Source organism: Rousettus aegyptiacus, unplaced genomic scaffold, assembly GCF_014176215.1.
Source record: "Rousettus aegyptiacus isolate mRouAeg1 unplaced genomic scaffold, mRouAeg1.p scaffold_m13_p_4, whole genome shotgun sequence".
In the NCBI taxonomy this organism is placed as follows: Eukaryota; Metazoa; Chordata; class Mammalia; order Chiroptera; family Pteropodidae; genus Rousettus; species Rousettus aegyptiacus.
Window position 1 is genome coordinate 142,862,992 of NW_023416307.1, and position 26,075 is coordinate 142,889,066.

General features: G+C 33.7%; 1 protein-coding gene and 1 pseudogene across 11 annotated transcripts in view; one reads left to right on the plus strand and one right to left on the minus strand.

The window, feature by feature from the left end:
* RBMS3 (RNA binding motif single stranded interacting protein 3) overlaps positions 1–26,075 on the plus strand; it is a 1,178,968-nt gene that overhangs the window by 1,039,290 nt on the left and 113,603 nt on the right. For all 11 annotated transcript variants that reach the window (XM_036219807.1, XM_036219806.1, XM_036219804.1 and 8 more), the window contains one exon: positions 10,146–10,252. In XM_036219807.1, the coding sequence (XP_036075700.1) occupies positions 10,146–10,252 (107 nt within the window). The remainder of the gene's footprint in view (positions 1–10,145; positions 10,253–26,075) is intronic.
* LOC118602451 lies at positions 11,455–11,573 on the minus strand (annotated as a pseudogene).

Below are 26,075 nucleotides of genomic sequence, written 5' to 3' on the forward strand. Positions count from 1 at the left end.
TTTTTAAGTGATAATGAACATATTGCCAAACCACAGTTGCTTAGAGCATGTGCAAGATGTGATAGCCAAATTTGCAATGATCTTTAAGGCATAGTTAAAGGTTTCCAGTCTCTGCTTTAAACAAGAAATCTTTGTTTACCAACTTATTAAATATTAAATGAATTATTAAGAAATTTAGAGATTCTCTTTATGATGAAATATTTAAAAACTTGACAGGTATGTATGTACACTGCCCGAATGGATTAGGGCGCGGTCTTGGCTTATTCAGCTGAATGGACACAGAAAGAGCGATCACAGTGTGTTCTGCTGTTGTCAAGCCACAGTAGGACAGTGTTCAGAGTGTCTTCTGCTCCGGGGGGGAAAAAATAAGAGAGTTTGCTAAAATGTGTGTGTGTGTGTGTGTGTGTGTGTGTGCGCGCGCGCGCGCGCGTTGTGCGTGTGTGTTCTACTAATTTTCAGGAACTTCATTACGCCTTGGGAATATCAAGATGAATATAACACAGAGATTCTACTCTTAAGAGACTTTTAGATTAGTAGAGGAAGTCCTATAAACATGAGTGAACCAAGATATTTTACGCGTGCCAACTAGATCTCTATATGGTAGATGCATAAAGAAGGAGATTGGAAATGACTTTTCATTTATTTATTTATTTTTGCTTGTTTAATGTCTATTTCCATGCTAGAAAAAAAAAATCCTTTAAGGGTTAGGCCTGTATTCATTTTCACTCATGGCTGAAACCTTTCATAGACAGCACTCTACTTTCAAATGAATTTCGAATGAATCTCAGACAAAGGTGGATAAATAAATGAATGTTTTAAAATTAATTAATGGTAAGTTCTGTCTTTAAAAATTTGGGGAGTGGGAAAAGAATCAAGGAAGATTCTATGGAAGTACTTAACTAACAGGGAAAGAGCAAAGGCAGACCAGACAGGAAGAGCACTATAAATGAATTGGAAAGTATAAAAGGTCTCTATCCTGTTTGAACAGTCCTATAAGCAGAAATGGAGATGCATATATTTAGGTTGATGTTGGATAGTGTTTTGTGCTAAGTAGCTTGTATTTCATCCTGTAGGTGAACATGCAAGGGACTAACATCATAAAGTTTGCATTTTAGAAAGATCTATAGAAATTGGAATCCATATACCTTTCAAGTTCAGTCTCAATGGAAGAATTGGTACCTATCTAAGAAAAATGAATTTAGGAGAGTTACTCAAACCTTCCTCTGAAGTAGTCTAGCACTAAGCTATTTTATCCCTTTATTTTTATAGCAAAAACAAATGGATAATTTATTCTAGAGCCATTTGTATGCATTGTTTTTATATTAAACTCTTTCTTAGTTCAGGCTTCCAAGCTATTTTTTTTATATGACTCAGATTAGTTTATCCATAGATGTTTATAGCACATATGGTCTTCAACACCTCTTTGAAAAACTTAGTTTCCAGTATCTGAGTTAAACTTATTTAGTATTGATGAGTAAGTGATTCAGCCTACATGGAGCATTCTTCAAATTGTCACAATTTCAATATGTTGGCTCTTGAATTAGAAAAAGATCAATCCTAACCCATTGTCCCTGTAAATCCTTCACCCACTGAAGGAGAGGTTCTCATCCCTGCTGATGTCTCTGGCCTTGTTAACTGATGCCTACAGTGTAATACACAACTTTCACTGGAAACTGGAATTATATTTATTTCTACTAACTTGGTTCGCTGCATTTTGGGAATTCTTTTAGCCCCTAGCACAGGAGATATATGCTTAGAAACAGCATGTGGGAAATTGAGATATGTTTTCTTGACCTGAGTTTGAGTTCAGTTTGGGGAATGCATGTGTTTTATTCCTTGGTGGAAGACCATAATCAAGTACTGAGAAGAATCTTGATGTTTGGCATTAAAAGATTCATCCCTACCTTTCCCTCTCCATTCGTTTTTACCTATGGTAGTAAACATGACGTGAGTCCCACATGAAATTAGAGTTACACCTGGAATTAGAATTTGGAATTTTTTTGTTGTTGTCGTTGTTGTTTTCTTTTTCAAGTATGCTGACTAGTTATATTAAATATGAAAATTATGGAACTCTTATGCTATCTTAGAGGAAAAGGTTGTACCCTTACTCTTTAATCCTTTAAAATTTAATTAATATAAGGAACCTTAAGAAGTTATTTTGTCTACCTGCCTGCATTTATTTAGTAATTTGATCAGCAGATAATGAAATGTTCATTAACCCTCAGCCACTTTGCAAGGCCACAGGGGCAGATGCTAAGTAAAGGTGAATAGGAACCAGCTTCTGACTTCTATCAAATCAAATTCTTATCATAGTGGAGGAGAATATAAAAATGCATTATGGAAATTTAATAAGATTTAGCTTGTCCCCCATTGATGGACATTTATAAATTATGGTGCATGACAATTATGCTGTAATAGTGAGCAGCATTTCAAAATGGTGATATGGTAAGCTCTTCATATAGAATTGAGGTAAGCAAACAACAAAACCAACCTGCTGAACCATAGTGCCCCCTTTGGAATTAAAAGAAAAAAAAAAAAAACAGAACTGCTGGATTAGTAAATGTATATATTTATGCATTTTCCTGGAAAGAATTATAAGAATAGAGAGGGAGACAGTTGAGAAGAGGTATTGTACATTTTTTAACCTTTCTGTAGTTCAGATTTACTAACTTTATACATGTTCCTCTTCCATTTATTTTTAGTAGCAAAGGGGTATCTACACCGTAAGATTATATTTGTATTTTTTTCTTTTTTGCACTTCTTTCTAATAAAATGTGTCATGTTACATAGAGTATGTAGCAATCTATAAACATCACATACCATATACAAAGAGCTCATCAGAGGCAAGTACAGTGCTGAAATACAGAAGAGGGAGGGATGAGGCAAGACTAGACAATGGTCCATCTTGGTGAATAAATAAGATTCTTTTATTTTTAAAGTCTCTTTATCTTAGAAGCCTTTTTCTTGATGTTTTGCCTTCCAACCATACAGGTTTTCCCAATTTAGAGTTGGGTATGTTAGTGAGTCAGTTGTAGGTAAGTCAGTTGATGTTTCTTGGAACTGCTGGTACTTTCCACTTTCTTGGTGTCAAAATATGTCTTCACTTAGCACAGTTAACATTTCAGTCATATTTCCTCATAAAATAAACTAAGTTTAACCTTCAACTCATACTTTGTGACCCATCTACTTAAAACATTAGCTTTCTCTGTTAATGTTATTACCCTTCTGTGGTTTGGGTTTTCTTTAAAAATAATATTTTCTAAATGAAAAAAAAATTATCAGAAAATTATTAGCAAAAAAAAAAAATGATGGTGTTTTAATACTTTTAACAGAGAGGTGAATTTGAAATAATTACTTAGGCCATACTATGATTTATGAAAAAGTGGTTTTCTCTGTCATGTGTCTAGGCAAACAGCTGTTCTCTGCTTTTATTATCTCTGCAGGCATTTTCCTTTTTCATAAGTCTGTTTCCCATGGTAGAAAATTATATTTAAAACTAAATATAAGCATTAATCCATTACTGAGTGCTAAAACTGGGAACGTACATGCAAATTATACTTTCCTTGAAGTGTGTTATTTTTATTTATTTCCACTTTTTGTTTTTACATTTCTTTGCTCATTTTGGCCTAAATGATAGGGGTAAATATGTGTCTGACACTTGTAAATATAACCCATGTAATTTGTCTATTCCGTTAAACTATTATTAACGTGGCAGTGGAAATCATCTTAGGAGATCTCATTGGCTGTTCAGTTTTCAGTTCTAATTCTAACCTATGGGCAAGGAATTGCTGTAATCATATCTTAATGAATAATCAATTTCTTTTTTCCATCTCAAAATAATGGCATCAATCACAAGAACTGTTTAAAACTCATTTTCTTTTACCTCTGATGGTAAGGAAGGTAGAAAGTAAACGGTTAGAGGGAGAAATACAGAGAACACAGGCCTGGGTGTGAGTTTGCCACCAGCTACCAGAATTTAGCTGAGAAGAATTCATTTAACTTTTATTTTTCTTATCGACAGAATAAAGGGTTTGAATTAAATGAATTTTATGTATATACCTCCCAGGGTGGAAATTTACTAAAACTAAGAACTACCCAAATAAATACACCTTGCTTATTATAGTATTCATAACATAATTAATTGGTAAAAAGGATGCTAGAAGTTGAAAGGGAATGTAACCTAATAGCTCACTTTATCATATGTAAAAGGCTTTCTAACTCTAAAATGTAATGGTTCTGTGTTGTAACCTCCAGGTAATGTTTGTCAAGTAAATGCTGGCTTAAATTTGGAACTTGTTAGCTCTACATCTAGAAAGATATATAGTATGATAAGTGATTGATTGATTGATTGATTGATTAAATGATAGAGATATCACACTCATATACACATATGTATATATGCGCAAGAACTTCATGTGTATAAAGCATATATGGGAGAGAACATAACAAATCTTTAGACAAATCAGAGGTTTTTTTTTTTTTTAACTTCCTTGGATATAACAGAAATAAGCACTTTGGAATAATTCCGGAAAAATAAGGACATGGTTCTAACATAGAATTAGCAAGAAATGTATTTCTATCATTTTTACATTATTATTTTCTATCTCACATCAATACAGACTACTTCTGTCTGCATATGGAAGGAAATAAGTAATGCTAGTCAGGTATAAGACTGCAGGAAACTTAAGGACTGTGGCAAATTGTAGCAAGTGCTAAAATGAGTTCAAATTCATTGTTGTTAAGACTGCCAGTTTTCAACTTCAGGTCTCTATGGCTCCAGGTGTTCTAAAAGTATTTGAATGAAATCCTATCATTGTGTCTATCTCATTCATTCATATTTTCATTCAGCAAACATGTAATGGAAGCCTGCGTTTTAGCCAGACAAATAAAACTTGGTATCCGTCCTTCATGCGCTCATTAGTAATCTGGCATTTGGTGCAGAGAGTCGTGCACACAAACTGTGAAGTTTCAAAACTCTCTGTGGTATTAGATGTGATTTCTAAACTAGAGGATGTACTATGGCTCTGGTACTAGAAGTTGACATCCATTCTGTGCTCCCAAAATGCCTATTTATTTTTCTATGATAGCATCCATTGCCGCCTATTAGAGTATCTTTTACTTGTCTTCTTCTCTGTCTAGACTGACCACTTTGCCAGATGCAAAGTCCAGGGTTGTATAACATATATCATCTCACATACTGAAGAGATTTGAGTATTTGTAAAAAGATGAATGTGTTAAAATGTTCCTGAGTTTGATTAACATCTTTCAGTTTGTGTCATTTTTTTTCATCATTAGTATAAACAGTTTTTTTAATGTGCAAGTCACCTTGAATAGCACAGAAATGGTTTGGCTGTTTTTAAAGTTTGTTTTATTTCTATTTTTTTAATTGAAAACCTTTTCACATACACAGACCAAAATGGTTCCCATTTTAACTTATAGTTCTCAAAATTCCTTTTATTTTAATTCCTTTATCTCATCCCTCTATTCTCACTCTGAGATTTATAATCTCACCTCCAATAAACTGCTTCTATTGTCATTACTTATCTTCTCCACCCAGCTCCTGCCACTCTGCTTTTATTCTTTTTTTCTGAAATAAGATTTATAATCTATCTGAGGTGATTAATTTAATATTTAAACCACCGGACCTATAAGTTATGACAATAAAGAGATATATTTTAAAACCATTACCATGATCCAATATAAATGGTTGAAAATTTTTTTTAATTTAATGATGAAATCAAAAAATGTTCAAATTGTAAAGGACAGTAGGAATTCTGCTATTGATATATACTAGCTTAAAACTTATGTCACTATCTACTTGTAGTATATGATATTAGAGAACATTCTCAGTGGCTTGTAAAACTGAAGATATGTTAAGTTTTAGTAGAAAATCAGAATAAAATATTTTATATTAATTTTGCTAAGCAAAATATTCATTGCTGTTTTGTTTGTTTGCTGTTTAAAACAGCAAATCCGATAAACCATTAGACTATCTTATCAGTTATGCATTGGATGTTTCACATTTAATACAAAGTTTGGAAGAGTAGAAATACTCCACTAAGCAAGCAAACAGTAATTACTCCTCCATAATTACCATGTAACTTTACTACCATGCATTGTTATAATTATATTTTAAATACTCCCCATTTACGTGATAGACCATAATGTCTTCTAGCACATTACAATCTGTGGCTTTTAACTGTATCTCACTCCACAAAGGCGTCTTTTTCATTTAGTCTATATTTTAACTACTGTTGAAAGAGACTAAACAAAATTAATTGGCACCATAATACAGCAATAAGGAAATGGTAAACAATATAATATTTCTGTGATACTGAAATCATCTCATTACTTAGAAGATTCATGATTAACATCTAAGATTTAGTCTGTTAAGGAGCCAGTCGTAATCGAATCCATGTCTCTTAAACTTCAGTGTGCACACTAATCACCCAGGGATCCAGCTCAAATATAGATTTTGATACAGTAGGTCTCGGGAAGGACCTAAGAGTCTGCATTTCTAACAGGCTCCCAAGTGCTAACACTAGTGCTTCTGAATCCACTTTGAGTAGCATCGCTTTCAAGTATTATGTATTCCTATGTGTAAAATGTTATTAAAAATACTCACACACACATATGTAAACTTAACCTTGATCTCTGCTATAATCACTTCCCACCATGAAGCCTGGAAATTAATTGCTACTGTCAAAGGACTTAACACCAACAAAAGCAGCATTCAACCTATGAAAGTCTGCCAAGTAAGCACCAGGCAATTTCACTCTGAAGTGAAGTCAAAGAAGGCTTCCCAAAGAACCAAAGAACGTGACTTTTGAGCTAAATTTTGAAGGTTGATTAGTAGTTTGCCAGATGGAGGGTGTGTGTGTTGGCCATGCTGGGAAAGGAAATTCCAGGCGGGAGGAAGGCTTGATGAAAGATAAGATTAAGGGAACAAATTCTCATTTTCTAATGAAGGAGTTTGAACTTTATGTTGCTATATTTAGGAATCACCTAATCACTAGAAGATTATATATATTTTAATTCACCTAATTTACTAATGTTTTCTCTTCTACTCAATGAAATACACCCCTTGGGAAATTAACAATCACAATTATGCTCCTGTAATTCCAAGATAATATTATGGATATATCAATCTTTTTTAAATGACACATCTAAAAATTTGATTCTGGGATATTATTTTTTAATTCATTTAGTAGTTCTATCTTTTTTTCTATCGTGATCATCTTCAAATTAGTAAAGTAACAGCAGTTGTTTCTACTTAATGACATCAGTAAATATAAATAAATCATTATCAACATCCATAGCTTAATGGCTTATGAAGATCCATGAATATCAGGGTGGCGAAGATTTGAGGCTTCTGACATACTGCAAAACACAGTTCACAAAGACATCTTAGTTGAAAGTTAAGAAAGTCTCACTCCGTGACTTTTTAAATTTATTTCCATAGTAAAAATAATTTTTCGAAAGCTCTCTTTTTAATAATTGAAAACTTAAATGTAGATTTTCTATCTAGAATTTCATAGTCTATCTATGAGATTCCTTACTTTAATCCTTAATGAGGTAGCATATTGTTTTTCGGTAATTTTGTTGCAAGGATGCATCTGCAAAATTTTTTGATGCTAGTGGATGGAAGAAATTTTAAGTTTAACAATTTGTCCAGGGTTTTTCTTTTCCTGACAACTATGCCCCCTAATTTTTTAGCTTCCAAGACTTCTCACACAAGAAAAAGCTTTTAAATATGTATGTGTGCATATATATTTAATAAATTTATAATAAATATTTGTGCATATATATGCACACATATATCAATCTCCTTGTTTATATAAACATATGCTATATATACACATATTTATTATACAAATTTATATGTAGATATATTTAGTATATATTTAAACTAAAAAATTGGGAAAACCCTGAAGTTTTAGACATAATTATAGGTATATAATTGTTCTAAGGAAAGCAAACTGAGGGTAGAGATCACCTCTTTCAACAAAGAAAACTTTCTTGGAACTTAGCTCTAGAACAGTTATTATTTAACATTTTAACATGGCATCTAGGGAATGAAAAACCCAATAAAATCTGTTGCTGTGTGGATGGCACAATACTTTTCCTAGTAGCAAAATACAGCTTCGATGGATTTAAACTTCCAATAGTCACTCCTGCAATCAAATGACAAAAATAAATATAGTATTAATAATATAAACAAACAGATAAAGGAACACTCACTGTAGCTTACTTAATTGCATGGTAACACACATAAGAGTTACATGACTTGCATCATACTCAGGAGATAATGGAAGCCAAACTTTGGTCATGTCTATATATACATACATATATACATACACATGTAATTATGTGTATAAGTATGTATGTATATATGTATACATACTTATGTATATATGCATGCATGTATATATGTATGTATATATGTATGTAGGTATGTGTGTGTGTGTATCTACCTACACATATATACACTTTTGAAATCTCAAAGGGAATTTTCTTATGCATAGAGTTCCGGTGTCCAGTTACACTTTTGACTTTTTATGTGGTGAAATAATTTAGACTGCTTCTAATGTGATGATATTTATAATAATTTTTTGATTTAGCCATATTAGTAAATCCAAGCAACCTAGCTGGGAGTGAGAATGGGGAGGAATGGGTGTTGGGGATCATCTATTAAGATAATAATGCTACATGTCAATTACTAAATTTTAGTGGCATAAATAATAAAGATTTATTTAGAGCACACATTTTTGAGATGACCTTGACTCATCTCACCTGGGTTTGTATATTTTTCTATAATCAACTGCACATTATGTATGTACCTCTGCTGATCTTGGATGAGCTACCTCAAGTGTCTGGGAGGGGGCTGGCCATTGGAAGACTTAGTTTGGCTTTGGCTTGATTGGTAGAGATGACTCGACTATCTTTGAATCTCATCCTCCAGCAGGTTAGGCTGGTCATATTCATGTAGCCATACAAAGAAGCAAAAGAAGCAAGCCCTAATGCTTAAAAACGTTCAAGCTTCTGCTTGGGTCTCATTTGCTGATATCTTATTGCTCAAAGCAATTCAATTAATTTTCAGCAGAACATGTTTTCCCAGGGTATGGGAGGAGGAAGAATTTCATTTTGGGTTTCATACTGTAAACTTACAGATGAATATTTGGTTTATTTGAGCAAATAAACTAACAAAACACTCTCAGCTATGTTAATGAATCAGTCAGGTATATTAGGCCAATATGACTTTTCTTAAATTTATTCCTTTTATATATATTCATAGTAATATCAAGAGGCAGTTTTTTCAGACAAGTAGGGCTATGGAGGTGGCCTCAATGTTCAAAGAATAATTTTTGCCTTGTTACATTTTAAACAAATTGTCATTTGTAGTGTCACTGTTGGAAGAGGAGCTCTGTCATACTTTAGTTTGGGTCACTTTTTCTTAGGAAATAAGTTTGCATAAGTCACCCAGCATCACAATATTTCCCCCCAGTCCATGATTTATTTGTTAGGGCCATATACTTTGACTATATTTTATCATGTGGGTTTATTTAATATTCAAATAATTAGTTTCCTTGGGATTCTAACTATATTTTACTGGGAAACTGGAGTGAAAGGGGTTGAGTGAACAATCAATTTTTCAGCTTTTATGAAATTGCAGGGGATAATGAGAAAAAAAATAGCTAATTTGGTTGCAATTAGCAAAATAGCTCCCTTTGTCTAAAGAAGTCCCTAAGTATTTCTTTCCAAAATAGAATCCTATAGTTTTTACAGTGAAACATAGTTAATTTGAAGAATTATTTATCCAAACACAAACACTGGCTATGAATATGTTTCTCACATAACTGGAAGGAGTCAACACTGCCTCTTTACTTCTAAGGCAAGTTCACATTCTGCTTCAGCTGATTATTTTTTCAACAATATTTGTTCTAGTCTTTTATAGTCTGCCAGTACTTTTTTGAAGACCAGTTAGAATAGCAGCCAGCAGAGTCGAGACTAAAAGGGGGGCAAATATCTCTCCAGAAGCAAGACTACTTTAAAAGCTATGCATTACCAAGCCCTACTGTGACTCAAATCATCACTTATTTTTAAGGGGGATTTGCTAATGTAGAATTGGTTTCTTATCTTCCCAGCCCCTAGTGAGCCTTTACTGTGCAAATTCGCTGATGGAGGACAAAAGAAGAGGCAGAATCAAAGCAAGTACACCCAGAATGGAAGGCCTTGGCCCAGGGAAGGAGAGGTGAGTCCTGATTGACTTGTGCTCAGAAATTTGGCAGCAAACATCCCTTGAAAGGATGGGAAGACAGATATTTGGGGCCATGATGAAATCAGGTCCTATAGAAAACCAAATGGCTTCAAAGGAGACAAATGAGCAGGACTATATTAATGTACTCAGTACAAAATGACTTAAGGAAGAGTATAGGACTTCAAAATTGACTTCAGGTCTGCACTACACTAAGTCTTCTGTTTTAACCCAACTTGAACCTGGTGGGCACTCACAGAAAGACTTACTCACAAAGAATTAATTCATAATTATATAATAGTCATAAAAAGAAGGTATGACTACTTAAGAAAGTATTTTCAGTGAAATCAATAGTGAGAGTTCGTACTGTGTTTTGAAAAAAGCAAACAAAAATTTAGATTTATTTCATTCTACCATTGAGATGTTCTACTTGGCACATAGATGTGTATGATGCATATGTCCATATGTTCATTAATGTGTGGATATGTGTTTTATAAATGTATATATTAATATGAAATACTTCATTTCCTATTGGTCAAGGAGAAACAAAAATTGATATGTACAGGATTTTGTTTTTCACAAGGAGAAAGGTAACTGGTAATTATCCATTTACCCTCCTAGCACAAAATGGTTGAAAAGCAAGCTTATGGATCCAGTGCCACTTTGAATGGATTTCTTTTTGTTATATTTTATTGTGAGAAGACAAAGAAAAGGTGTCTAGGCTTCTGAGAGTTCTTTGTATTCTTTGTGAAATGGAATGAAGTTGTTTGAATGACTTGAATAAATGCCATTTTGTACCAAGGCCATAATTTCAACAGAAGAGCTTTATTTAGCATTTCTATTCAAAGCACCTACTTCATCCATTTATCATTTAAGAGGCATCCGACTTGATGCAGCATTTTACACTTTCAGCACTGAAACAACAGTTGTAAGGGAAAAAAGGAGGGTGGAATTTTTCTCAGCAAAACCTTTAGCCATTTTTCAGTTTCTAAGCCTTTCATCTATTTTGAATATTTTCATGCAGGTCTCAAAACCCATCTTAAAGAGTATAGTATGTTACAGTATTGTATAATCTATAACTCATTACCTTATGACACGAAAAAGAGATCACCATTGGGTGCCTGAAGCTAATAAAAAAAAAAAAAAGGCGCAAGTTTCAACATTCTCAACTCGATTTTTATTTTATTATTTTTTTTAAACGCCTACAGCTCCCTATATTCCTAGATGGTCTCCCATCCAAGTACTAACTAAGCCCCATCCTGCTTAGCTTCCGAGATCAGACAAGATCGGGCACGTGCAGGATGGCATGGCCATAGGCCATTCTCAAATGTAGAAAGGCCATTTATGTTATTTTTAAAAAAAGAAGAGGGAGGGGAATGACCTATGTATGTTTAGCATGCAGTTTAGCGGTCAGTAGATAGTCTACTACCCCCAGAAGACAGCTGTTTTCTGATAATACTCATTATTACGTTGGTCCCCAACTGAGCATCCATAGTCTAGAAAGACTCATTTGAGCTTTAAAAATATAGCTGAGTCAAATGCCTGCTGTTCAGAAAGATTTCTGAATCACAGACCATAACCTGAAAGCCTCAAGTCTGAATTAGGTATCTTAGCACTAATGATTGAAACTTCAGTTCTTGTCTCCTTACAAATCTGTAATATTGCTTTTACAAAATAGATGCCAGTTGCAGAAAGACATCTCACCTGAGTCTACATTTCTTAGAAACCAAACCAATAAAAATAAATGTAGCGTTAGAGCTGCCATCCTGCTACTATTACAGAATCTAAGGCTTTTGTTTCAGAGCATGTTAAAGAAAGAATGTGTATATTCTTGGCTTAGAAACATTGTGGAGTCAAGTTTAGGACCTGGAACACCTCATAATTTAAATGTATTTTTAAAAGTATATTTCTAATCTTTGTTTTCAAGAGTTGCTTTTTAAGAGCTATAGATTTTCCTGTAGAACTATGAAAATCAGGGGACTGTAATAAATTTATCTGTGACCAATAAAAATATATTCAGAGGAAAGAAATCAGGAAGATAAATGCCATGCACTTAACATATGCTTATCGAAAATTTTGGTTTTGAGATGAACATGTTAATTTTTACACCTTTACTGTGGTCCTAGAGTAGACATACCAAGAATGTTAGATAATTTTGTGTGTCCATCTTTACAAATATTTTCGCTTCTATTTCCCCTTGCATTGTACTTGCTGGCATAAATTAAAGTATATATTTATAAAGTATGGCATAATATAAATTAATCCTATGTAAGCAGTATTTAATTAATGTTACATACCAGTAAATTTTAATTATTGTATTTCATTGTTTCTAAGATACACAGGGTTTTGTTTTTGTTTTTGTTTTCCCACATTTTAACAGTTCTGGAATTGTTTCTCCTCATATAATCAATGGCTTTATTACAAGATAATTTGTGTTTACTTTTCTTAGTCACCTGGGGCTACTACCTACAGTCTCTCTTTAAGGTCTATAACCACACTGATTGCCTGAATCGAACCCCAATCAAAGCAAAGATGGTGGGTCAGATCCTGAGGGGAATTTTTTTTTTTCATCCTCTTCTTTCATCCAGTGTTAAGATTGAGATGTACAACTTTCCTTAAAGTCCATTTCTGATGGGTAGTTTTGTTTTCCATTTACCTCGTAACCCTTTGACATCCAATTTTATAAGATCATTTTGGATCTTTGTTTTTGCTTGTTTCTCTTATTATATAATTGACTCTTGAACAACACGGGTTTGAACTGCGCCAAGTCCACTTATATGCTTTTTTTTTTTCAATAAATTGGTCCTTCATATCCCTGGATATCCCATCCATGGATTCAACCAACCACCAATGGAAAACAATATTTTTTGATCCCCAATTGGATTTCATGGATGCAGGAGAACGAATAATATGCGTTGTTCTATGGCATTTCATAAGAGTCTTAAGCACTTGTGGATTTTGGTATCTTTAGGAGGTCCTGGAGCTAATCCCCCATGGACACCTCGTTAAATTTGAAGGGATTCAAAAGTTATATGCAAGGCACCCTAACCCCTGTGTTGTTCAAGAATCTACTGTATAAAATAATGATAATCTTTTCAATCATTGCCTTAAATAAAATGAAGGATAATTTATATTCTACTGCTTCGAAACTTGAGATAATAGCACAGATAGAGGCTAATGTTTACTCTTTCTCTTTCTTGAAAATCAGGTAAAAAATGAGAGTGTGTTAAGGATTTTTGACGAAATGCTTAAAATACAAAATCAGTGGGTTGCAAACATCTTAGAAGTAGCTTAACATGACAACTGATAGGCTAATTTAACATTTTAATTTATTGTGTAAAGCTGTTTTCTTCTGGATGGCATTTTGATAATAGTTCTTTTAGCATAGTTTGGTGAAATTTATTTCTTTACAAAAAACTAATACTGAAAACTATACACGTAAATCAGTTTAAATTAGTGAAGTTTTGAAGTTTAAATATGTGCTCTGTGGTCCTTGTTATTTTATTTCTTTGTTTTTTGTCTTTGTCTTTTTTGTTATTGTTTTTTTTTGCTTTGTTTTTTCTTTGATTTTTTTTTCATTGTATTAATGCAACAGTTTTTGAACTCTTTGGTCTCAGTATCCCTTTACACTCATAAAAATTATTAAATTATTATTTATTAGTTCATTAAAAAAAACAATAAGCCCATCACATGTTAACAAAAATAGTGTATTTTTATGGAAAACACTATACTTTTCAAAGCAAAGACAATTATTTTTTAGAAGAAGAGCACTGTTTTACATTTCTGCAAATCACTTTAATGTCTGCCTTAGTAAAAGAGGACCAGATTTGTATATCTACTTCAGCATTCAACCCGTTGCAATATGCTGTTTTGTTTAAGCACATGAAGAAAGTCTAGCTTCACATGGACATGTCATTGAAAAAGGGAATGCCTATGGATCTCCTAAAAGGATCTCAGGAACCCTTAGGTATTGGTACATCACATTTTGAGAACCACTGTCCAAGAGAAGTTTGAGCCAAGAACAGGGCTGAGAGTCAACTTCTGTATACCAGAGAGCCATACAGATTGTTAAAATATTAAAATATATCAGTATCATTTGGTATATAACTGCTGGCTCTGGTCCCTCAGTGCAACCCCACTGCCACTCTGGTGCTTCCGTCAAGACCTCTCATGATCCAGCAAGAATTGGGAGTTCCCCAGGATCCTACTTCAGCATTTAAATTCTGATTCACCAGTGCTTATGCCATACTAGTGGTAAAATGTTTTATTGTCACCCCTAGTTCAGAGATGGTTCCACTTCATCATCACTATGACTCTCATGACATTGCATTGCCCAGATGATTCAATTACATCTGAGGCCATATTCTCAGTTCTTACTTCAGGTAATCTGTCACCCAAATTGATCTTGTTAATGCTCCTTCAATGAATGGTCTGGAATCAGGGATAAAACAGTCCAAAAATATATCAGCAACATGAAGAGGAACTTCTGTTGCTTCTTCCTAATAGTCCAAAGACTATTTCTAAAGAATACCAAGAAGCCACAAAATTTATTTGGACTCAACACCTCAAATAATAACAGCAGATCAAAAAACATTCAACGATGATGACGAGTCACTCAAATTTTGAAATTCTTTTGTGTTGACTTTTATTGTGACTAGTCTGGGTTTCCTTCAGAATTTTCAACATCAGTAAATACTGATTGAAATCATAGAAGGTGTTACTATTTCTCCAAATTTTCATACTGAGATGTTACCCTTAAATAGTGCAAATATTAAAAATTTTTAAAAGCCTTCCCAAGCCCTGTACTAATTGAGTCATTAAATGTCATTGATTAACAATTACTTTGGGAGTTGTACTTCTAATGAATAATACTTTGGCCAGAGACACAAACAAGAGACATGATAAATGAACCAGAAGTAACCCAACATAGTACTCAGATGTCTAGTGAAACAGATGCCAAGATTTTATTATAAAAAGTTAAATCAATAAAATGATATTTTTTGCCTTTATCTTATTTACAGTTCTCCATTAGAATCAATTAAAAAACAATAAAAAATGACTGATATTTTCACTCTATTTGATACTCTGAAGATATTTTTTCTTACTATTCAAACACTTAACAAGATTATCTTCACGGTCTAGATATGCAAATGAACTAATGAAACTAATACAAATTGTCAACAATCAACACTCAGGTTCCCAGGAAAAGTTTACAGGTTGTGTTAGAGAGAGAAAATCAAGTCAGTTTTTTGAGGTTGCTTTCTAGGAATACTAAGGTTTGGAATTTCTTACCTATATCTAATTAAAGAACAAGTTCCAGATGATACCTAATGATATATTATTTTTCAAAGACATTTTATTTAAGTGCATCATTTGCCCAAGACACGGGCTTCTGAATATAGGAATACAGTGTATAAACCGGGTAATACCAGGGGGTACCATTTACACAAACCAGATGTAAATAGTGTCCCTTAGCATAGTAAAATACTTTAGATCTGCCTGGACACATTAATGTAAACATGTGGTCCCCAACCTTTGTGGCACAAGGGACTGGTGCTCCTATGAGAAGCTAATGCCCCATAATCTGAGGTAGAGCTGAGGTGGTGATGCTAGCGTTGGGGAGCGGCTGCAAATACAAATGAAGCTTCCCTTGCTTGCCTGCTGTTCACTTCCTGCTGTGTGGTAGAGTTCCTAACAAGCTAAGGACTGGTAGGGACGGGCCCAGGGGTTTGGGATGCCTGGTTTAAAAACCTTTAAGGTTTAATAAACCGACATAATATTCTTTCATTTCCTTAAATTAGTAGATCCCATTAATGCATTCACAAAATGCACTATTTGTCAACTGAAAGCTAAGGTCATTTTATCACAGGCAACTTAAGTGATCTGTTATGACCTATAACCTAAATAATATGTTGCCTATTTTCAGACCTGAAATGAACTTGTTTTCAACGATGATTAAAACTTCCCCTATACTATAAAGTTTTATGACTTTTGTCCATTCATAGCTACTATTAATAAAAATTCTCTTCAGTGCCAGTAAGTGAATAAAGGCCTACAAAGGTCATGTGGGAGAATGGGATTTCCCATTCTATTATGAAGTCCATAGCCAAGTGTAGGTAAAGTTGAAAAACCTGATTTCAAACACCCAGCCTCCTTCTTGTTGTGCCTCAAGGCATTAGGAGTAATTATTTATTCTGACTAAATCTGCTTCTGATTGAGACAAAGATGTCTTTTTAGATTTCTAGCCATAGACAGCACAATAGTTACATCCTATATTCCACTTGTAGACGATTAAACATTTTCTTTGAAAGATACGTCCTAATTTTTTTGTTTGTTTTTGTTTTATTTTATTTTATTTTATTTTTTGAATCAAGGTGAATACACACAGATTTGGCATCATAATTATCAAATTCAGTTGTGTCTTCGTCATCATCATCATCAGTACTCTTATTATCATAAAGCATTTGTTCCTTCCATGACTAATACTTTATGCTATGTCCTGAGGATGCAATGAGGTGTAGCTATGCTCCCTGCTCTGAGTGTTTGTTAGATATCAACACACACAGTGAGCTGACAACTAAGGTCCTTTTTATCACAGGCAACTTAAGTGATCTATTAGGACCTATCGCCTAGATAATACGATGTCTATTTTCAGACCCGAAATCAATTTGTTTTCAGTGCCGATTAAAACTTCTGATCTCCCAATGTTTCTGATTTGCTTTCTTATTATCAAAAAGTAGTATATGACTACTTTTTAAAGAAATGTACTTTTGAGAGAAGGATTCTGTTCGCGAAGTTGGGTTTTTTGTTTGTTTGTTTGTTTTAAAGCACTATGGAAAAGAAAGCAGTTAAACAAAAGCATTCGGTCAGTCAATAAACACTTGTACTGTCCACTCTGTGGAAGGCACGAGACTGCATGGTGTAGGTATGAGGAGAACACACAATCCTCCTTGCAGCCCAAAATGACAAAGATCTTCTATGTCTGTAAAGCAGGAGATTAAAAGTGGAATAGAATATAATTTAGTGTTGTAAAAATAAAATCACTGACTATAACTGGCTTCATACCTACCAACAGTGAAAGAAAACCAAAGCCAAAATAATGATAATAATTATAATAACAACAACAACAAAGAGCAGCAGCCACAAGAACATAAGTAAACGGTTAGTTTTGTTGCTAAGCATTGATTGCATGTGTTTGTTTGTCATGGTAGGTCACTGAGAAATTGATTCGTATGCATTTGCAAACCAGAAAATTCTCCTCAAAGTTGGAAAGCTCCACCTTGTCAGTTGGTTTTTAGAGGCTTCGATGCCCTTTAGGTGCCGAGTGGCACAGAGAGTAAAGGGAAGTGACTTGAGCTCTGGGATGTTATTTAATCTATCTTGAGTCTTTCTCTAATGCACCCATTGGGAATAATAATTCTTTCCAAATTTTAAGAAATTGTGTTTGTCAACATCTGTTTACTTTTCTTCATAATTTACAGGGCACTTTACTTTGATGGTTAAGGGACAAACTATAGAATATAAATCACAAAATCCACAGCTCCCGAGCTTAGTTTCATTTTCCTCATCAGTACAATTAGAATGGTCAAAAGCGTATATTTAGTAAGTGGAAAGAGCTAATGAGGTGGTGAAGGTAAAGCACTGAGCACAGTGCCTGGCAAACTATAATTGCTCACGTATCAGCTGTTATTAGAACTGTCACAATATCATCAACAAAACTCAGGGCTTTTTAATCTGAAAGCCAGCTTTGCTATGTGTTCCTTGTGACTCAAATGTTTAATTCCTTATTTTCCAATTCTATGCCACATCCATTTATTTTTCAAACAGAAATTATTTTTAATGATACATACATTTATTTAAAGGAAAATCTGCTGCCAATATAATTTTCCAGCTGAGTTTTGACTTATTTTTGTAAAGCGTATTATAAAACAACTAGAAGTTAATTTATTTTAACTTTGACCCACATTTTATTAATGTTTTATGAGATCATATTCCAAATCATAAAGTGCTAGTTAGCACTGAAACATTAGATGGTTTTCAAATTTCTCTTGAAGGTTGTATAATCATAAAGTCAAGAACAGGCAAAGAAAAGGGACTTGGATATAGAAGAAGAAAGAAAAAGAAAAAAAGATAATTAAATGAAAACATGAAGTGCTGCTAGATATCAAGGAAAAGATTGAGTTGAGCTACTATTGAGAACACATTCGGTGTTTTTGGAGGGAAAGATGAATTAACCTACCTATCCTGGCAAATAATGGCAATTGATTTGAATATCGAAATTTCTCATGCAACCTTTGTGGCCATGAAAAAGTACTCCTCAGGCTCTAATACTTTCCGGTACCCTTCAAAACGATTGTCTTTGATGAAAAAACATTCTAACGCTATAATTGGTGACTTACTGGATTTAACAAGAACAAGAAACAAGAATTTTCTTAATGTACTGTGGTTCTGTAGTGCTGAATGTAAATAATTTTTAAGCTTCTACATCCTACTCTATTTCAAGAGTGGTATTACTAAATTCTTCTGTTAGGAAGTTTTAGAATCCTTACAAATAGTGGCATTAATGCCATTTATAAAATTTACTTTTGTTTGCTAAAAGGCTCAGACTCATGAAATTATCAGTTTGAAAACAGATAGAGTAGATGCTTATCATTTGAGGGCTCCATAATTGAAAATTTACCTACAGGCTAAAATTTATTTATAACCACAGAATCAATACTCATAGTACTTTCATTCACAGTCGTTTGCAGATGTGCAGAAAAATGATAAATTTGTCACCCAACACACACTCCCAGCTGAGGCTGAACATATGATATTCTGCCTTCTTGTTTCAGCTCATATTGTAAACAGTGTCCTTTACTTAGTTTATTTAGGATCTCATTTTTCACATCTTGATGCTTTTTGTTAGTGAATTCACTGTTTAAAATGTCCCCCAAGTGTAGCGCTGAAGTTCTGTCTAGGGTTCCTAAGTGCAAGAAATCTATGATGTGACTTATAGAGAAAATATGGGGGAAAAAATAGAGATAAGCTTTGTTCAGACCTATGCTGTTGGCTGCGAATCCAATATTAGTAAATCGACAATATATGGTTGTTCCTCTGTATCCACATGGCTCCCTGCAGATATCAAAATCCACCAATGTTCAAGGCCCTTATATAAAATGGTGTCGTGTTTGAGTATTACCTGTATTTGCATATAGGCTACAGCAAGGTATGCCTACATAAAATTTAATTTGTGTGGATTCAGCATAGTGCTTGGCACATGGCAAATTCAAGTTTGCTTTTTGGAACTCTCTGGGATTTTTTTTTTCAAAAATTTCTGAATTGTAGTTGGTTGAATCTGTGGATGTGAAACCCACAGATATAAAGAGTTAATTGTATTTTCAATACAATGTTGTTAGACATAAACACACATAAAACGAAGTTATATGTTGATCAGTTGGTGGAAGTGTTGTGACCAGAGGCTCACAGGAACCTAACCCTTACTTCCTCTAGAAGCAATGATTCAGTATTCACTCATTCAGTGTTCATAGTGACTTTACAGAATATAATTACTGTGATAAGAATCAACTGTATCTTGTTTTATGATTATTCTTATGGAGTGGGATCCAGTTGATTGGTTAAGTTTATGCCACTTCCAAGGATGTAAAAAACAATTTGCCTGGGTATCAAAAGTAGCTGTACCAGTGCACATACCAATTATCTTTTTTAGGAGTCATGTTACAGTCAATTATTGTTATGAATTTGAAATCAACAGTTCTTACTCTACTCAACCAACAAGTGTAAAACTTCCTAAGGAATTTAGGCAAAGCCTCCATCCAGAAGTATTAAATTAATAAAATTTTATTTAATAAATAAATTACTAAATTAAAATTTTATTAATTTAATATATCTGTGCTATCAGTGGCTTGAAATCATTTCATAAATATCATTAAACATTTGGCCCAATGTAAAGATTCATATTGCTTCCTTAGCAAGAAAAAAATCCATCTAAAATAATTAATTATTTCTACTATTATTTATTGCATTCTTATTCACATACCTAGCTGCATAAAACAAGAAGGCTACTGGCCCTTTACTTTAGGAACCAAAATGGGTCCCATTGATATGGAAAATATTGGTATTAAAGGTTGCATAGGTGGCTGTAGACGTAATGGCAAACATGCTACATAAAATGTGGAAAGAGTCTACCTGTCCCTATCATCACCATTCAAAGGAAAACCTGTAAATAGAAAATTTTGTTGAGTTTCTTAAAAACACTTAGCTGTTACTGTTATCAATACTACTGTAAAGCACATCTTTTGAGACATTCTTAGCAGTGAGGAAAACAAGATGCAACTCAGCCAAGTGGCTCCCTTGTCTTCAGTTGGATCTCCTCTGAATAACAGTATCTTTTTTATGAACTGTTTGATCAGTCACCAGTCAACAGCTTTCTTATTACATGTTAAGTATTAAGAACAATCTGACAATGAGGCCCAGGATACGTAATTTCTACTAACTTTGAAGCCATACGGACTGCAATTTAATTTTATAAAACCAAATATTAGAAAATTTGTTTCAGAAATATGGAATTTAAGTACTACTCCAAGGAGCCACCAGAAATAAAAATACTTTGAGGAGAACTACAATATCTAAATAATCAGCATATGTAAATGGTATATATTTAGTAGAAATAGTATATCTAAAGAATTACTTTAAAAACTTAGTAATAGGTTGGAGAATCAGGATATCTTTGACCATATTCCAGGAAAGTAGAAATATCATCTATACAGTTCACTACCACTTTTTTTGCATCTATCAGTGCTTGGCAATTAGTTGTCTAAGTCTTTTTTTTAATAAGACCTTGGGGGGAAAAATTAAGATATATCTGTTAACAATGCTAGGTTTGCAAATAGTCTTTTAAACCTTGAACTTAAGGAGAGTCTTTACATATGTAATCTTAAAGAACAATTGGCTGTTATGGTGAATGCTAGCAGTTGCAAATTGGATTTGTCAGCCAGCCCACTGGATGCATTTTTTAAAAATTTATTTCATGTGCCTTACTTGCTATTTAGAGAGCAAGTTCAAAGTGAATGACCCTTTTAATCTCAAAAGAAATTTCTCATTGACACAAACACTTGAATTCTCAGTAATTCAGCATGAAAACTTTCTTACTCAAATGTTCTTATTTTAAAGAAGCTGAGCCCAATATTTACTAATCTATCATCACTAAAGAAAAAAATAAATCTTGTAAATTTCTGTAATAATGTAATTTTGGATATAATATCATTAATGGTGAGCTCCAGTCCTCTACCTAGTATCCATTCTCAAGGAAGAGGATGGAATAATGTACTTATGAATAGGGTTGAGGGTTTAAGAAATAAGGCTGGGAATATGATACCAAGCAATTAAAGGAAAAGGCTGATGATTGATCTCCATGTCTCCTGTGTTCCCTTGACCCAGTCTCCATGGATCAGGGCAACTAAATGGGGCCTCAACCAACTGGGAGATTTCTGGAGTTGCTGGCATTGCTATGGCAGTCCCAGTCTGCCACCAGACTCAGAATCATCCCCATCCATATTTAAGCCATTGCTTACAACTTCTAGGTAACACCAAACTCCTAGAAGACCATTGATCAATTAACTAAATACCTGGGGCTTACACCATCTAGATGCACAGGCTTGTCCTGGTAGCAACATCAGCATTTTATATTTTTCACCCTACTTACCATGTTATGGTGGGTTTAACAGTTTATATACCACATCATGGATTCTAAGATACCATCAATTAAAGATGAAATGTCATTTTCAATACCACTAAAAAAAAGTAGAGATACTTTCCAAGCTATCAAATGTGCTGAATTATCATGTGAGTTCCAGTTTCACAGATATTAAAATATGGGGGGTGGGGAGGAACATATCTTGGAATCTGAGATTCAGCCATTTAGATTGAGATAAAAACAAAGTACCTACATAAAATACTGTACTGTTCTCATTTTTTTTTTGATTATCAATCAAGACTCAGTTAACTTTTATTTTAATAACAAATTCAGACTTTTTTTTTTTCTTTAAAGCCATTGAGAACCTTAGTCAGCTACATCATACAATACTATTACTTTGTCTTCTGCTTCTTTTTGGAGCTTTTTTTCTGTGTAGGCATAGACTTTTTCAGCCTTCCAGTTTTAATTCTGTCTGTATCTTTCTATCTTAGTTTTCTCTGTTGCTATACAAAAGAGAAATTTTCTGTCTGACAAGAATGTTTTTGTAAAAGCCAAAAAGGAGAAATACCACAATGACAGAGTGTATAAACAACAGCATTACTGCTTTTGATGTTCTTATCCGAGACATAAAGAGGTGAAATTTTCTCATTGCCTATTTTTTGTTATTTTTTAAGTGATAAATCCCTTACATCTCATTTGCTTGGCAAACCCCCAAAGATTTTAAGACGACTTTTAATTCTTCTCCCCTCCCTGGCTTAATATCTTGGAGAAGAGGCGCCCCCACGTTTTGTAGCTGCCTCTAATTCCTCCTAGGCCCCTGCTCATGATCTGGCTCAAGAACACTGGCCTCCTCGCTGCATGAGAAAGTTCTCTCAGCAATCCCGAAAATCATCATGGTTCCCTCTACTGACCAATCAAGGGCTGAAACATTTTTTTTCTAAAAGTTCAATTGAGTTCAGCTGAAACTTCTAAGAGGACATTTTATTTTTCCTAAGAAGTAAAAATTTAAAACACTCAAATTCCATTTTCAAATACAAATTTAACTGAAGCCCAAATTTGAAATTGTCTTTAAGTAAATTACTCATTTATTCATTTATTTAACAAACATATATTGAGTCCCTATTATGTTCCAAACATTGGGCTAGGAACGAGGAGATAACATACCAAGAATCTCGTTGAGAGACACACATGACAAAGCATAGTCATATTGGCTTCCATCTGAATCACAGGGAGAGAACAAAGGCAGTGGTTATTTCTACATGGAGAGAGAGATGGTTTTAAGAGGCTGTGATGTTTAGTTTGAAGCTGGAAAATTAGAATTTCAATTTTCCCATAGACAGTGATGCATAGTTTCCAGGCAAAAATTGCAGCAGCAAAGGCCCAGAGGCCCTGGGCAAGATAAATATATGTCTGAGTTTCATGAAGAGCAGGGTCTAGAGTTGCATAGGAAGATTGTGGAGGTTAGTAGGTGCACAGAGACTTGATCATGAAGGATTCGTGAGCCATGTTTTATTTTAGTGAGTCACCGAAAAGAAAGCACCATGATGTGGTCAGATTTGCCCATTCGTAAGAGGAATCTTTACAGCACAGTGGTTGGCTGATAGATTGGAAGGATGTTGCAAGTAAAGGCTGGAGAAAATATTCTTCCTTAAAGGTATTAATAAACATCCTAGCAACAACAAAAAATGATAACTTGAATAAGACTCTGATCATATATTGAAATTACTAATCTAAATTGGCAATAAGTGTCTGGAATTCAGAATAAATACTTGACTTTGAGACCAAGATTCAGGAATTACCGTGACGTAAATGATGGTTGGGATCAGAAAGTGAATATTGTCATTGTACAGAAGGACAGATGAGAAAAGCAAACCTTGTGCCTAAGTGCTGACATCTCAAAGGAACAAATGACACCAAAGCAGAAATTGTTCTTGAAAGGGCAGAAGAAAGCCAAAGGGAATGAGTTTTGAAAGAAGAAAATACTCACTGGTCCAATGATGAAATTTAATCAACTATAATTTGGGATAAAATTATTCCTTGAATTTAGAATTTATGAAAAGTTAGGGAGTGCAGTGGGAACCATTTCACGGGTTGGTGAGCATCTTTTATAGGGCAGTTACCTAGGACGTTTCTGTCTTATGACCGTGTTGTACAGTCTCCTTTTTGTAGACTTTGGCAATTTCTTTGTCTACTGTCTCATTTGTCCTTCATCTGTTCTGGAGAAGGACTTGCTGCACATAGTCCAGAGAGCATATGAAACCCTCATTTTCTCAGCCAGTATGATCATGTGGATTTATGACTTCTTATTAGCTTCCACAACTAGAAACAGTGTACCATTAACCCCAAAGTTTGATTCTTTATTCTTGACCTCCTACCTATTCTTACCTTGATCCTTCTGGTAGAAAACCCCATCCAACTCCAGCTCTTCTGTATTTCACTGACCCAGCAAAGCTAAATGCCTCCTGGCATTTCCAAGAATTCTTCTAAATTAGGCCTCTGGTCTATACAACTTTTACAAATGGTATGCCTTTTTTTCTTCCTCCCAAATTTAAAATTTTAAACAAGTCATAAAATATATAACATGCTTTTTTAAATAAAATTTTCCCTTATTATAAAAGTAATCCTCATTATACACAACTTAAAAGAATCAGAAAAAAATATGAAAGTAAAAAATGTCATCTATAATTATATGCCCCAACATTTTGACACTTAACATTGTTGAAATTAATTTTTTGTTTTATTTCTAATCAGAGATTGAAATTTTTTAAAATTTTATTTGTTGAGTTTTGTACACGCGATATTATATCATGATTTCTTCACTAAAGGGCATATTTTCTAAAGAAAAATACTAGTAAATATAAACAGTGTTAAGTAGGTGTCACCAAAATAGCAGTACCTAAACATATATAACACATTACAATTTTCAAGCACCTTTTATATACATCATTTTTAAGTCTTATTTTATTTATTGATTGACCATAACCAACTTATAAGCGTAAATATTTTTTTTAATTTTTTGCAAAGAAACAAGAAAACTATATTATTCTTTTCTTCTTTGATTTCCTGAACTCATCTTATGCAAGTTCAGTACACAATATTTACTAAAATATACAGTATTTACTACATATTTACTAAAGTGTTGCTTTAAGCTGATTGTAGAAAATTGGAAATCTTTATGATTGCTCATTTGTAACTCATCTAATTATGATGATTCATGTGTCAGGACAGAATTTGAAAAAAGAAAACATGTTAGGCTAAAACATCAATGTTTCAATTTGCCAAGAATTGTAATGTATATCTATCTATATGAAGTTTACTGCTAAAATATTTAGCTCTTATGATCTATACTCTGTCTGGAAGGGCCAGAAATATTTTATTGTGGCTGAAATACCAACCCAAAATTCAGCTGTTGCTAGAAAATGACAAAAATGGCCCTTTTTGTTTTAAATAAATTATAAATGTCTCCAGCACAGAAGTAATGTGAACTCGAAAAATGGAAGATATTTGTGAATCTAAAAAGCCCTTTTTGAAAGAATGACAGGATTAAACAACACTTCTTTGCATATGTGGTGTGATATTTTCATTTTGTTCCAAGTTATTTTACTTTCTGTGTGACTCTGAAGTTTGTAAACATGCCATAAAATTTTGTAATTACATAATGATGATTTCATGATTCTAGCTTAGCATAAAGGTAGCTAGAAAGAGCAGCAAATTTGATTTTGTTTTTTTACCTTTGTGGAAAGAAACAAAAAGAAATTGAATGAAAAATCTGCATTAAGACTATACTAGAATTATAATGCAACAGTCTGTTATGCATTAAATGAATACCAGGTACAGTCAGGCGTTAGTTATTGTGTTATGATATTGAGCCAATAGGTGAAGTTCAAAAAACCTTCTGTTGAATCCATGCCTTGTTTTGTTACCCACAATGTTCCAAATGCATATGACTTGACACTATCTCTTGTTGTCTCCTCTTGCCAAAGGTACTCAGAGGCAGGACTGTCCCTAGGCAAAATCGTGAAGTAGGTGAAACTTGTATTCATTCCCTACCCTATTGTAATGACAATCTCACCTTAGATTCTCTCTACCCCCTTGTCCCCAAGTGCCTACTCCAGTTGCTCATTG